Source organism: Bos taurus, chromosome 7 (assembly GCF_002263795.3).
Source record: "Bos taurus isolate L1 Dominette 01449 registration number 42190680 breed Hereford chromosome 7, ARS-UCD2.0, whole genome shotgun sequence".
NCBI lineage: Eukaryota > Metazoa > Chordata > Mammalia > Artiodactyla > Bovidae > Bos > Bos taurus.
The window spans coordinates 24,428,742-24,443,200 of record NC_037334.1 but is presented as its reverse complement, the minus strand read 5'-3'; the positions used below and the strand labels follow the sequence as shown (position 1 = coordinate 24,443,200).

Genomic DNA, 14,459 nt, shown 5'->3' with positions numbered 1-14,459 from the left:
CTCTGAGATAAGAAGTACGGAGAATTCAAAGCAATAGAAAGCCTTGGTGTCGTAGGAAAAAAACTCAAATATTAGTTAAAAAAATATTCATTTTGATATTTGGCAAAACTAATACAATTATGTAAAGTTTAAAAATAAAATAAAATTTAAAAAAAATTTTAAAAAAATACAGTGGTGCAAACACAATGTATAGCATTCTGCCAATTCTAGCCATGTCAAAATATGCAGTAAGTAGATATCTTTTAGTTTGTCTCACTGACTCTTGCTTTACTTTTAGGTGGATGATGACAGAATGGACCCCCTGTTCACGAACTTGTGGAAAAGGGATGCAGAGCAGACAAGTGGCCTGTACCCAACAGCTGAGCAATGGAACCTTGACCAGAGCCCGGGAGAGGGACTGCGCGGGGCCCAAGCCAGCCTCCGCCCAGCGCTGCGAGGGCCAGGACTGCATGACTGTGTGGGAGGCGGGCGTGTGGTCCGAGGTATGGTCTCTGCCCCGATGCTTCTCCGTTTTCTTCTGCCTTTCTGACTCTCAGCCTGTATAAGGTTGTGTTGTATCAAAATCAGAGTCTCTCTGCATGGCAGTTTTAATACTGTTTATTGATTTTTCTGGTGATAAAAGGAATACATTCATTTCAAATAATTTTGAAATTAGGAAAAACACCGATTTACTTTTTATACTGTGAATATCGTAACATAATCACGAGCATATATTATGTACATTTTAGAATCCAGATTTTTTATTTCTATGCCATAAGTATACTCTATAGTGGACACATATGAAAATACACATTGACTCATCCTATATCTCTGAGCATTTAGAAGAGAAAGGAGAAGAAAGGATATTAACACTTAACAGTCATTTCTTGTGAACAGGGCTTCTGTTTTTACCTCATATTTAGTAACTTTTTGATATTTAATCACCAATGCAGAGAAGTTAAGTTTCACCATTTTATAGTACTTTGGCTCAGAGAAATTAGTTTACTCAAAGTCCTACTTAAGTGCTGGACCTGAGATTTGACCTCAGTACTACCTAACACCGCATATGTACCCACCAGCTTATCACGTGTAGCATACAGCTTTGTCCCGTGCCAAACCGTTTGCTTATTTTGTTATCATGGTACATGTCTTCTCATGATGATTAACACCAGTCAATACTTATATTTACTAGCCACTCCAAAGCGTTTTAGGTGGGCTTGTGGGTGCATGTACATGAACACCCTCACACTTGTATACGAATATACATGTGCAAAGACACATGTGCATACACATCCATAGCTGAAACATTCATATGCTTGATTTCAAAATATTAGTTGGGTTGTAAAAATGACAAACTGAAAATGCCAAGCTGCAGTAAGTAGCCATTCATTTGAACATTGAGGACAGAGTAGCTTAGATAATAAGGTTTGGGGATATTCTTCAGTTAACCCAACCTCCCCCCCAAAAAAACACACTAGCAAATAGTGTATCTTTCTCTTGTCTTATTTCTGAGCTTTACGAGCCTTTTTAGTAGAGACTCCAAGAGCGTAGCCTTCCAGGTCCTCAAAGCCCTGGCGAGGCTGAAAATGGTAGAAAAGGACAAAGAAGGGGGTTGCAAACTGAACACCTCAGGGACAGAGGGGTCTGGACAAAATATCCAGACAGGTGGCGGCTGCCAACACGGAGCATTAGAACAAATTAATGCTGGATTAATAAATGCTTCATTCATTAAAAAAAAAAAAAGATTTTGTTGAAAAGATCCTTCATCATGTATGGTATATATCATTTTTACATCAAAATGGATCAGTTCAGTCTGGAGAAATGATTCACATGAACATCAGAGAAACAGAAATACCCTACCTTCATCTTAAGTGTAACACTTTTGCAAACTCTTCAAGAGGGATTAGGTCAGAAATGTTCTAACATACTGATTTTTGGCACCAGATGGGAGAAGTAATATGTCTCAAAGTAATATACCAATCTTGAAAATATCTCTTGTTTTTATTTAATATAAAAATTGAATTTATAGAACAGGATTAGTTTCCATTGGAAAAAATGTGCTAAGTCACTTCAGTCATGTCTGATTCTTTGCAACCCCATGGATTGTAGCCCATGAGGCTCCTCTGTCCATGGGAGTCTCCAGGCAAGAATACTGGAGTGGGTTGCCATTCCCTTCTCCAGGGGATCTTTCTGACCCAGAGATTGAACCCTCATCTCCTGTGGCTTCTGCTTGCAGGCAGATTATTTACCACTGAGCCACCAGGGAAGCCCCATTGGAAAAAAAAAAATTTAATGTAAATATGTGTAGTCTGCCTTAAGGCTCAAGACATTCAAATACAAACTAAAAATTATGAGACAATGACTCATTTGTGCCAAATGTATTATATTTAAAATCTCATGCGTTCTATGCTTCAGTTTTCAGAAAAACAACTGCTGAAATCTGCTGCTACATCCTTGCTAACTGTATCGCTGTAGCTCTTTCTTTGGAACTTTTCCAGATATAAATTGGAGTTTTCAAGTTTTGCCACGTCTCTCGTCCCTTCCTCCCTCTCAGCTGTCATACCCAATGGCATTTTGGTTCCTGTGTCCAGATAATCAGTGCTGCACACTCTTGTAAGACTGGGAAGCTTTATACATGTTCCTTAATGGGGAGCATAAATGTAAAAGAGAAGGTCAGTTATATCCTACAGGCCTCATACCTGTTATAGCACATCATTAATCAAGCATCAGTTATTCATGAGATGAACTGAACTTTTTGAACTGAATTATATTTTCAATCCAAACAACCATTTAGAATGATGATTTCTAGAAGTATATAATTATGTAAAGAAATTTTTGTTTTTGCTACATATTCTCTGTTTTAACTTTATATCCTCTTAGAAATTGTCATTTTTTTACAAGCACTTCTTAAGGCTAACACAAACTAAGTCTTCACCAAAAATAAAATGAATTTCCTTACATAATTATATATGATAATTTGATGTCAGTTATTAGGTTAGTGTTTTACACTTTGACCACGTTTATCTGTCTTTCATAAGCAATCACTGTGTCACAGAACTCTCTGTAGTAATGGTCCTGTGTTCCTGAAACCCATTCATTTCTAGCACTGTGCCTGAAGCACTGTCTGGCCTCTGATGCTAGGGCATAGCCTTCATTCTGGCCTTTGTGTAGGTGATAGGTGTATGAGAGATAAGAACCAGTTCCTAATGTAATTTGATCATCAAGTCTATATCTTGTAATCACCAGCTTTATCCACAGTCTCTGACGTTATTTTCCAGTGTTCGGTCAAGTGTGGCAAGGGTGTACGTCATCGGACTGTGAGGTGTACTAACCCTAGAAAGAAATGTGTCCTCTCCACCCGACCCAGGGAGGCTGAAGACTGTGAGGATTACTCCAAATGCTATGTGTGGCGGATGGGTGACTGGTCTAAGGTGAGAACCGTTCTGTACATTCTCAGTATTAAGTTTCTGTATTGTCAGCATTGCCCTGAGTACTATAACCACACGATATGAAGTACAGGAGGCATAGAAGATAGAGCTAAGGTAGAGTATTACATATGTACGTGTGTAGTTGTAAAGTCATGTCTGGCTCTTTGCGACCCATTGGACTATAGCCCCTGGGCTCCTCTGTCCATGAGGTTTTCCAGGCAAGAATACTGGAGTGAGTTGCCATTTCCTCCTCCAGGGTATCTTCCCGACCCAGGGATAGAGCCCACATGTCCTGCATTAGCAGGTGGATTCTTTACCACTGAGCCAAGAGTATTAAATACTACAGTCCAAATCCTATTTTTCTGTCTATGATAATAACTCTATAAAACTGTTCTAAATAATAAGTATCAGTAAGATAGAAACATGTAAACTACTGAACACCATTTTTGACACAAAGGAAGCTCTCGACAAGTATTACATATTATTATTGTTTTGCTGCTTGTAATGTTGATACTGATTTTGCTCAGAATATTTTTTGTATAAAACTTGTCTTAAAAAAAAAAAAAAAACTTGTCTAGTGAGTAGAATACTACCAGATAAGTTCCTTTGAAATATAAGTAAGGTAGATAATGACAGGACCAAAGAGAATTCCCATCTTAATATGTAAAGGGTATTGTTTTCCTCACCATTATTTTGGATTGTACATAGAAGAAATTGAAAGGAGCAGAATTCTTGAAGTCCTTTATTCAGATCAGGTAGACACAGTTTCATTCACAGGTGAACAGTGAGTTTATTCATTTAATGGTAATATTTAAAATTTATGAATTAAGTAGAACTTTTTGGGTTGTAGAAAATAGCTCAGATAGTCACTCTAAAAGTATTAATAAATCCCATGTTTTTATTTTTATTTATTTTTTTTAAATCCCATGTTTTTAGATACAATTCTGATCATATCTGAGTGAAAATAGCTGTCAAATACTAACTTTTAGAAGTTTTAGTCAGATGATCCCTTGTGCCTTGCTATATTGAACCTGTTATCATGGAATCTAATGTTCTAAGGCTTACAATAGACATAATAAATCTACTTTATAAATTCCCTGTTGTATTACAAATAAAAAAAAATGGTGCCTGCCATGGCATGGAGGGGCAAGTGATAGCTGTTCATGAATAAACCTAAAGGATATTCTGAAAGAAATATTCTCATTGTACAACTTTCTTTGGTTAGTCAGCCTCCTCATTATTACTCAAAAAGAAATCCATGACATTTAAAATCTATTTTCTTATGATTTTTCATGCTTTTATTCTCCAGTGAAAGTTTGTATATTAACTTTGCATATGAATTCTCACTGAACTGTACTGTTCCCACATCTTTGAACATTGGGACTCTACAAGGTACATTTGTCAACAATGTAAATCAGCCCCTGACTACAGAATTAGGAAATAACCCAATCCATGCAGCTTTTAGCTGTTGAACCATATAAGGAAACTTCACACTTCAGAGTAAGCAACCTTTAGACAAAAGAGAATTCTAAATTGACCATAAATAATTTATTTCATGTTCAGGCTTTAGAGTTCCCACTTCTAAGAGACAAATAGAGTGATGGGGAAAGATATGGCTTGCAAGTCAAGAACATGGGGTACAGTTAGGACTCCCTCATTGACTGCTTCTGTGTCTAATTCCTTAAGAGTGAAATAAGGAAAATAGATAACACCGTTATTTTCGATCCATTTTTATATTAACACCTCATTTGACACTGAAAGTTTAAACTAGGTTGAGGAAATGAATGTACTCCTTGCGGGAGTGTGTGAAGGATCACGTATTGATCAGTTGTAGAAACTGCATTTGTTTATTTTGGCTAGCGAAATTCTAGATGTTTTCCCAAAATGAAATAATTCTGCTCTAAGAAAAAGTTTTAAAATGACTGGAATAAATGAGCAATATTCTTCCAACTTCATTAATAGAAATATTCTAAGTGATAAATGTTAATCCCTAGTTAACTATAAAAAGCAAAATTATTACAAAAAATAGAAGGTCCAGATATAATTTGTGACCCAGAATGCTAAGCTCCCACATTGCTGCATATGGAAATAAGGCTAGCAAATCTTATTTATATGATGAATACTATTGCAATTGATTAATAAATGTGCCTGTTTTGTGGCCTCTGGTCAAATCTTAAGCAAAATCAAAATTAACAGGGGAGATCATAAAAAACATTGATTTGTGCTAAGCCTGAAAAAATTTTTTTTTCAATTTTACCACCATTCACATGTACGTAGGACTTCCCTGGTGGCTCAGTAGTAAAGAACCTGCCTGCCACTGCAGGAAATGGGGTTTCCATCCATGGTAGGGAAGATCCCCTGGAGGAGGAAATGGCAACCCAGTCCAGTATTCTAGCCGGAAGAATCCCACAGACAGAGGAGCCTGGCGTGCTGCAGTCCATGGGGTGGCAAAAGAGTCAGACATGACTTAGCAGCTAAACAACAGTTTTTAAATAGGCTTGTACTGAATTAGTTTAAATTCATCTTTGTTATGTTACTCCATTGCTACCTAGCTAGAATAGCCTTTTTGAGTAAAGAAAGTAATGGATAGATCTAATAAATGCTCATTTTTACTCAGTGACTTTTAACCTTTGTTTGTTGCAGTTTGTTTGCTTATGTAGAAGATCCAGTTATACTGTGTTTTCTACCCTTTTTATGAATGTCTGTTCTTTGCCTTGAAGCTGTTTTCTTTCTTTCTTTCTTTTTTTTTAGTCTCAACAGAACAGTTTCAAACAGCATGCACAAATTAAAGCCAGTGGCTCCATACAAGCTTTATTGATTTCTCCCCTCTTGTTTTACCCTTAATGTATCACTTTCATGTTCAAATGAAGACCATCCCAAAATAATTACCAAGAAAAAGAATGGTGCTGTGATTATTAAGTTTCGGTGATTAAAGCATTCATGGACAGAGGAAACACATAGATCTCTTATTTTTATCAGCTGTGTTCCTGGAATCGGAATAACAACAAGATGTGTGCAATTATGGGTCAATCTCTGTGGTCCTCTGAAGTCAGTTAATCTGTCAGTTTCACTCAAATTCTACTAATATTTTTAAACACTTGATAAACCTAAATGGACTTAAAATTAAATCCTGGGTTGGCTTTAATCAGGTTCATTCAGTGGACTCTCCGTAAGGTCTAAGCTCTGAAATCCTGCTTCTCCCTCAATAATATTGATGAATCATTAGCAATTCAGTAAAATATGTATATGTTCTCAGATTTTTCCAGTCTAAAAGCCACTGACCACTGTTGAGCCAAGGTAATATTGGCTAAATGGAGGGTTACTAAGAATATGGCTTATGCCTCAAACTGTGTTCACAGCATTTGTATCAGCCTATATGATTTCTAGCATTTACGATTTGACGATTTTGTGTACACAGTGGGAAAAATTGCTCTCAGCTGAGAGGAAAAAAATTATAAATCCAGGTATACCCAAAGAAAAATTTCCTATCATATAATTGTTAGCTCTGATTTTGAAGTAGATGTAATACAGCCTTTATTAAACATTGCTAATGTTTATTTCATTGAGACTAGAAAGTTGGCAAAAATAAGGCAAAAACAATCTGGTTGCTTTGCTCTGGCTTGAGTTAACTGTTGAAATAATCATATGCCACATTCTGATATATATTCGGCCTTAGGGTCTTTCCTGGGAAAGCAAAACATGACCCATCTGTTTTCTGGCATTATAAATCTGTATTTACTCATTTAAACTGTCCTAAGCATAGAACACTGACTTGAAAAAAATAATGTAGTCTCTTATGCTTAATGAAATGCCATATTTTCTGGCTGAATTTGATCTTTCTGCCTTTACTTAAAATTCTGAAACTTCTTGTTTTCATTATTGGAGGCCAGTAGAGGAGCAAATAAAAGAGTATTATTTTATCTACTTTCTATACAGAGTTTGGTCCTTCATCAAGCTTCTATAGGGTAAATTTTTCTGTGCAGTATTAAGAAATGATTTATACTTATTCAAGTGAACTTTAAAGACCAAACAAAACACCTTGGAATTGCACATAATTGTGGCTTATTCTTGGATTCCATACATAGTGTACAATTTAAACTTAATATAGCCCTTTAAAATTCCAGAAGGTGACTAGATTTGGCCACATTCCAAATTATGACATGATTAATAGAGTTTTGGGTAAGAGATTGTGAGTCTTTTGTAATTATATAATAGAAAATAATGCAGTGGAAGCACAATAAATCATTCTGAGTGATTTAATTATATAGGTAATATGGTATAGCTTTGTTTAGAAGTAGAAAATATTTAAGCTTGCAGTATGGTGAGTTATTTTTAACTTACCTGCAAAAGGAAACCACAGTTGTATTCAGTATATTCATTTGAATAGAAGAAGAATCTAAAAACGAAGGTCATTTTTTCTAATGAATAGGGGAATTACATCAAACTAATACCTGCTTTCTAACTATAAAAATAACATTTAAGTTGGGACTTCCCTGGTGGTCCAGTGGCTAAGACTCCACATCGCCAATGCAGGAGGGCCCAGGTTTGGTTCCTGGTCAGGGAACTAGATCCCACTTGCTACAACTAAAGATTCCACATGCCACAATTAAGACTGGAGCAACCAAATAAATAAATACTTTAGAAAATAACACTTACGTTAATAGGAATTCTTCTTATTTTGAGATCATTCTCATAGTAAAGATTTTCTAAAGCAGTCTCAAAATGGCATTTTATGATGATTTTTTTGCATTTTCTCTGAGAAGCGTTATAACTAAAACTCAAATCATATTGATTGCTTGATAATTCATTTCTGTAACTGTGAAAGACTTGACTATATCTGGATTATTTTTAGTCAGAATAATTTTCTTAATACATATGCTTCAAATACCATTAAAATCTACCTGGTGTATTATATTGTCCTAGGACTCAGTAATAGCTATGGGAAAATAAGTGTGCTATTTCCTGTGTCATTACCTATCAAATTTTTTAAAAGAAGTTCAAAAAGAGACTTAAATTATCATGTAAATCTTGCCAGTATTCTAAGTAATGCTCTTTGGGTAATCAAGATATGTAACCTTAAAGTAGTCTCATACTGCATAATTATTAAGTTAAAGCAATTCATAACAGGCACTTTATCCAGATTGGTCAGCAGTCAGTATAAATAAGTGGCTTGGTGGTTTGCACCATTTCACATGTCCCTGGAAAAACATTCTTGTATTTCTTGCTGTTTGTTACAGTGGAGTCTTAGACGAATTGCCTGTTCCCAGACCTCGTAGGTCCTTGGCCTGATGATTTGCCTTCAGCTTTCCACATAGAAGCTTGTCACTCCAATTAACACTGACACTGGTAGTTGTGACTTACCACCATTTGTAGGAAATTGGAATAATTACATAAGACATTTCACTGAAGGAAAACTTAGGAATCAATGAAGGAAACTTAAAACTTGATCAGAGCAATCAAGAGTATCCTAAAACAAATTACTAGATGATACCACATTTTTAATCATGCATCTCTACAGCCTAGTGTTACTATATTAAAAGAAAAGGAACCAAAAAAAAAAAGAAAACCGAGATCCAAAAATTGAAGAATAGGGAGTTCTTGTTACCCAGTGGCCAGAATAGAATCTTTTGACTATGGATTCTTACATAGATGGACTGATGATGCAGTGCTTCATATACCCCACCCCAACTCAATCAACTTATAGAATGTTCCAGAATTCAAATGAATATATGTATAGATCCCTGGTTTTAATACAGCTAAACTAAGTGGGCTGTTACAGGTTAGTAGAAGCTCAATCACTTGTTAGAAGGATTTCCCTTTCGAATTTAAAGAAATTATTAGCAGTAACAGTAAATAAATTAAATATCTTACTAGAATGTAAAAATAGAAATGTTAAGTATATTCTGAAACTAGAGAGTAAAAAGAATTAATAAAATGAGAACTGCTAGATGGAGAAAATATATTGTTAAGTAGATTGATTAGTAAATTTAGTATTTACCAAAGACCTGAATGTCATCATTTTATAAGACTGAATTCATATTAATTTATGAATTCTTGCATTTCCAGAATTATATTCCATGGGAAACTCATTCATTAGGATGTGGTTTCCATGTGAGAGAAATACTGTAGTTAAAGATAATCACGATACTGGATGCTTGAGGCTGGTGCACTGGGATGACCCAGAGGGATGGTATGGGGAGGGAGGAGGGAGGAGGGTTCAGGATGGGGAACACATGTATACCTGTGGTGGATTCATTTAGATATTTGGCAAAACTAATACAATTTTGTAAAGTTTAAAAATAAAATAAAATTTAAAAAAAATTAAAAAAATAAAGACAATCAAATAATCTATGCTCAAAAAATTTTCAGATCCTTTAGCATTCTTCTGTACATGGCAGATCCCAAAGAGAGACTATGTGAAGTGAAAGTCACTCAGCCGGTTTCAAGTTTTGCGACCCCATGGTCTATAGCATTCATGGAATTCTCCAGGCCAGAATATAGGAGTGGGTAGCCTATCCCTTCTCCAGGGGAACTTCCTGACCCGGAAATTGAACCAGAGTCTCCTGCATTGCAGACGGATTCTTTACCAGCTGAGCTATCAGGGAAGCCCTAAGAGAGACTCTGGTATTTCACTTTTCTTTTTTTTACCAAGAACCACTTTTACAGAGTATGTAGCTAGTTTGTTATTTAGTATAACACACTTTACAAAAGCTTACAATAGATTAAATTTCAAAATCTAGCTTTGTAAATATTTTTTCTACCTTGAGAAAATTTGTAGATTGAAACCAAACTGAAATAGTCTGTAATCCAGAAAACTGTTCTTGAGATGGATTAGCATTTCTATTTAGTATTATTTTCTAATTATATCTACCAGTCTATTGATATTTGGAGAAGATAACTGCTTATCATTTTTATGCTAATAGATAATCTCATAAGATAGGAAAATTTGAGCAGCTGTACAATTAACAAATATGAATCTATCATCTGTGCGCATGCACTCAGTCGTGTCCGACTCTATGTGACCCATGGACTATAGCCTGCCAGGCTCCTCTGTCCATGGAATTTTCCAGGCAAGAATGCTAGAGTGGATTGCCATGCCCTCCTCCAGGGGATCTTCCTGACCCAGGGATCTAACCTGCATCTCTTGTGTCTCCTGCATTGGCAGGCAGCTCTTCACCAGTTGAGCTAGCAGGAGTGCCTCTGAATCTATGATCCTGAGTTCTGTAATTGTTAACTCAGTCAGTGAATTAAAGAAAGCAAAGACTATGGGCTTCATTTTAAGCACATAGGCATTGAGAAAACCTATCCCACAATATCCTAAAGAAGAGATATTTTGCATTATAGGAAAATTTACTTTAAAAATGCACTTATCTCTGAGTAGGCTGTTCATACTGAAGAAATTCCTCAATGATATATAAGATGCTTCTCCTCAAAAGAGACTTTCTATTATTTTGTGTAGATACATCCACCAAGCATTTACTCAACTTGGTACTTACCATTCTATCTGAAAAAGATAGCCATCTTCTAAACCATGCACAAAATCCCTGAACTGTCGGCTATCAAATTGTTTTGTCTCTGTCTCTATGTACTGCCAGAGAATGGGACAGTTTTGCATTGTTATCATTTTTATTTTTAAGATCTCTTCAGAGTCTTGTCTATTGCCCCAGATATATTTTTAAAAATTGAGTTTTCAAAATATTCCCAATTATTCAATGTAATTAAATGCTTTTGGCTGGTATAATTAAACATAGCAGAAATATATTAGCTTAAAAAGAATGAAGCACACATACTGTGTGTATGTCTTCTATCTAAAGAAAATGTGTAATTTAAAGAGATTGAAGGAGTGTCTCTATGTACATGTTCATTGTCAATATTTTTTAACATCTTTTGGATTGGAAAATAGGGAGAAATATTTTTTTTAATCCACAGGGTTTAAAAATACTGTCTTCTTAATAGATCCTTGAAAAGTCACTAGAATCTTAAAATAGTGTTGTCATTTCTTTTGTGTGGCATACCAGGACATCTATAATTTTACCTTCTAAACCATACCCAGAAGTAATTCAGCAAATATATATCATTGAGTTAAAAATTATTCTTGATGTCCTTTATAAGGGTGGAGTATGAAGCAGGCCAAAGCTCATTTTGGGGACACTGAACTTCAATAGGTGCAGCAGGGTAGAGTTTCACATAAAAATATAATGCAATTTGATGGCTGTATAAAATTAAAATCAGCAGTTTTAGCACTGATTGTTTTTTACTTAGATTTAGGAAAGTATATGTTCATCAAATACCAGAGGATATCCAGAGATAGATATAACCAGACCACCAGGACACCCAGGGAAGGAGATGGATACAATACAAGGAAAAATATGCAAATGATCAGCTAGTTAGAAAGGCATCATGCTAACTCACTTCACTCATGTCTGACTCTTTGTGACCCATGGACTGTAGCCCACCAGGCTCCTCTGTCCTTAGGATTCTCCAGGCAAGAATACTGGAGTGGGTTGTCATTTCCCCCTCCAGGGAATCTTTCTAACCCGGGGGTCGAACCTGCATCTCTTGCATCTCCTGCATTGGCAAGTGGGTTCTTTACCAGTAGCACCACCTAGGAAGCCCAGAAAAGCATCCGATGGATGCATAACGTAATGAAGGGGAAAATTGTCTTAACAAACAGGTCCCTGCTCTGCTTCAAGTTAACTCTGGCTCTCCAGCCTCAGTACAGCTACAGTGCACAACCTGCAGCAGTCTTCTATGCAGAAGAGCAGGTCCTTAGGCCCCCTAACCTCAGCCCCCACATCTGCAAAAGGTGCCAAAGCAACTGAATGTCTCCCTGAGTTTCAAAATACTCTGTGCAAGTAAAAGTAATAGTTTTCTGGTCTGAAAAACTTGTAGAGATAGTGGTTCTATGTTATGAGATAGGAAAGCCTAGAGATGAACCAAGTTGGAGGGGAAGGACTGTGAATTCTATTTGGGCTGTGCTTCATCATCTTTTATGTCAGTGATGTGTATAGTCAAAGGAAAAACATTGTTGAGTTATGCAAACACCTTAGGAGACAAAAGCACAAATAACAGAATGGATTATAAAAATACATACTTTATAACTTTGTTTACTATGTATAGAATATATACGAGTCCATATAGAAGAACTAAAATGAACAAACAAGTTTAAAAAATAAACACACACACACAGCTCCAGGGCTCAGCAAGGCAACGAGAGAAGTGGGTTGGGGGATAGTCTGGGTCTGCCATACAGAGGAAGCAGTTTCTACTAAATTCTGCCCAGTTGCTTCCACATACGTTTTCTCACACTGCTTCTAAAATTGGATATTATCAAATTTTCTATCATTTTGATACGTGAAAAAAAATCTTATTTTGAAATGTACACATTCTTAGACTCAACAGCTCCACTGTCATAGAATTTTCTTACAGACATTCTCACATAATTTACTCACTGTATTTATGAAGATGCTCATTGCGGTCTTGTTTGGAACAACACACACTTGAAAATAACCCACCCATCCATTAACTAGTTATATGACTCATAATACTATACACAGTGGAATACTGTCATTTTTAAAAGTGTATTTGTATATACATAATGATGAGAGAATTTCTCCAAGACCTACTATTAAATAGTAAATATTATGTAGAAGAGTTACATAGTGTAAACTAAAGTTATTTACATGTATTGTTTTTATACATATTAACATTTCTCTACACAGATAAACAAAGAACAATTTATTTGAATTACATTGAAGGAAAGGGCCTTCTGTACTCAAAATTCTACCTCCCATCTCCATAAATTACCTTTCATTTTATAAACTGGTGAATGGTTTCTGTCAGAAATTAAAATTCTTTCTTAATAGTTACATTTTTCATGCTGCAGTCTCAAAAATGATTGATGTCTTAAATATAGACAGATGCTAAGCGAATACTATATAATTTCTATGAAGGGGAGAGGATTTTGTGAGTTAGGTAATTGATGAGACAACTTGGTGTTGTCTTGGAATCAGACAGCCCTGGGTTTGAATTCAGAATGTTCTGGTCAGTAAATTACTGAAGCCAGATGAAATCATTTATGAAGAGTTATTAGCAAAGTATCAGTTACATAGTAACTAAATAAATGCTGACCATTCATATTGTAGTGTCAGTAGAGATAGGGACAATGGTTGGCTTTGAGAAACTGTTATGAGGTTAAAATGAACAGAAACAGGGTTGATCTTCTGTGTGAGGTGAAAAGGAGGGAGGGATTCATGTGTTTAAAAGGAATCCCACATTCACATGAGATAGGAAATCCTAGAGATGAATCAAGTTGGAGGGGAAGGATTGTGAATTCTATTTGGACTAAGTTTCATGCACCCATAAGAGAACTGAATGCTGGTATCTAGTAGGTAGATCAGAGGAAAGGAATGGGATGGAATATACATTTTGGAATCACCAACGTGTAGGCAGTGTTTACATCTTGAAGTATAAGTGGGCCCGAAGAGAGAGTGTAGATGAAGAAGAAAAGTGGCAGCCATGAAAAACTCCTTTCTTTAAAGACATGTGAGGAAAGAAGCACCTGCTAGTAAAGGGGACTGAAAAGCGGGTATTCACAGAAACAGGAGGAAAAGTCATGAGAAACAAGAAAGAAAGGATGCTTAAGAATGTTCAATGAAATTGAAGCTCAGAGGGACTCGAGGGGACACTGGTTCTTTATTCCCAAACATTAGCTGCTATAGGACTGTGCCAGTGGCATTCTCATATTTTCTCAAAACAAAGTTCTTCATTTTGTTTCCTTGAAATATATCCCACTCCCAGTTTCCTTTTTCTTGAAAAATGTCAATGCCATCTTCCCGAAACACACATGCGGAAGGTATCCTTCACACTTTTTGTGCTATTCACAAGTAGGGTGTTGCTCTTCACTCTCTTTTAATAAATACTTTTATTAAAAAATAAAGGCCTTTTAATAAATATTTTCACCATGACTAGAGTTAACAACTTCTAATGTGCTTCTGTACCCCCAGACTGCCCTCTTACAGATTCATTCATTCATAGGGATGGCTTCACCAC

The 14,459-nt window shown here is 35.9% G+C and overlaps 1 protein-coding gene across 1 annotated transcript in view; it reads left to right on the top strand.

Annotated features, from left to right (window-relative positions):
- ADAMTS19 (ADAM metallopeptidase with thrombospondin type 1 motif 19) overlaps positions 1-14,459 on the top strand; it is a 267,906-nt gene that overhangs the window by 235,464 nt on the left and 17,983 nt on the right. The window contains exons 20-21 of the mRNA NM_001206114.1: positions 278-482; positions 3,258-3,410. Of these exons, the coding sequence (NP_001193043.1) occupies positions 278-482; positions 3,258-3,410 (358 nt within the window). The remainder of the gene's footprint in view (positions 1-277; positions 483-3,257; positions 3,411-14,459) is intronic.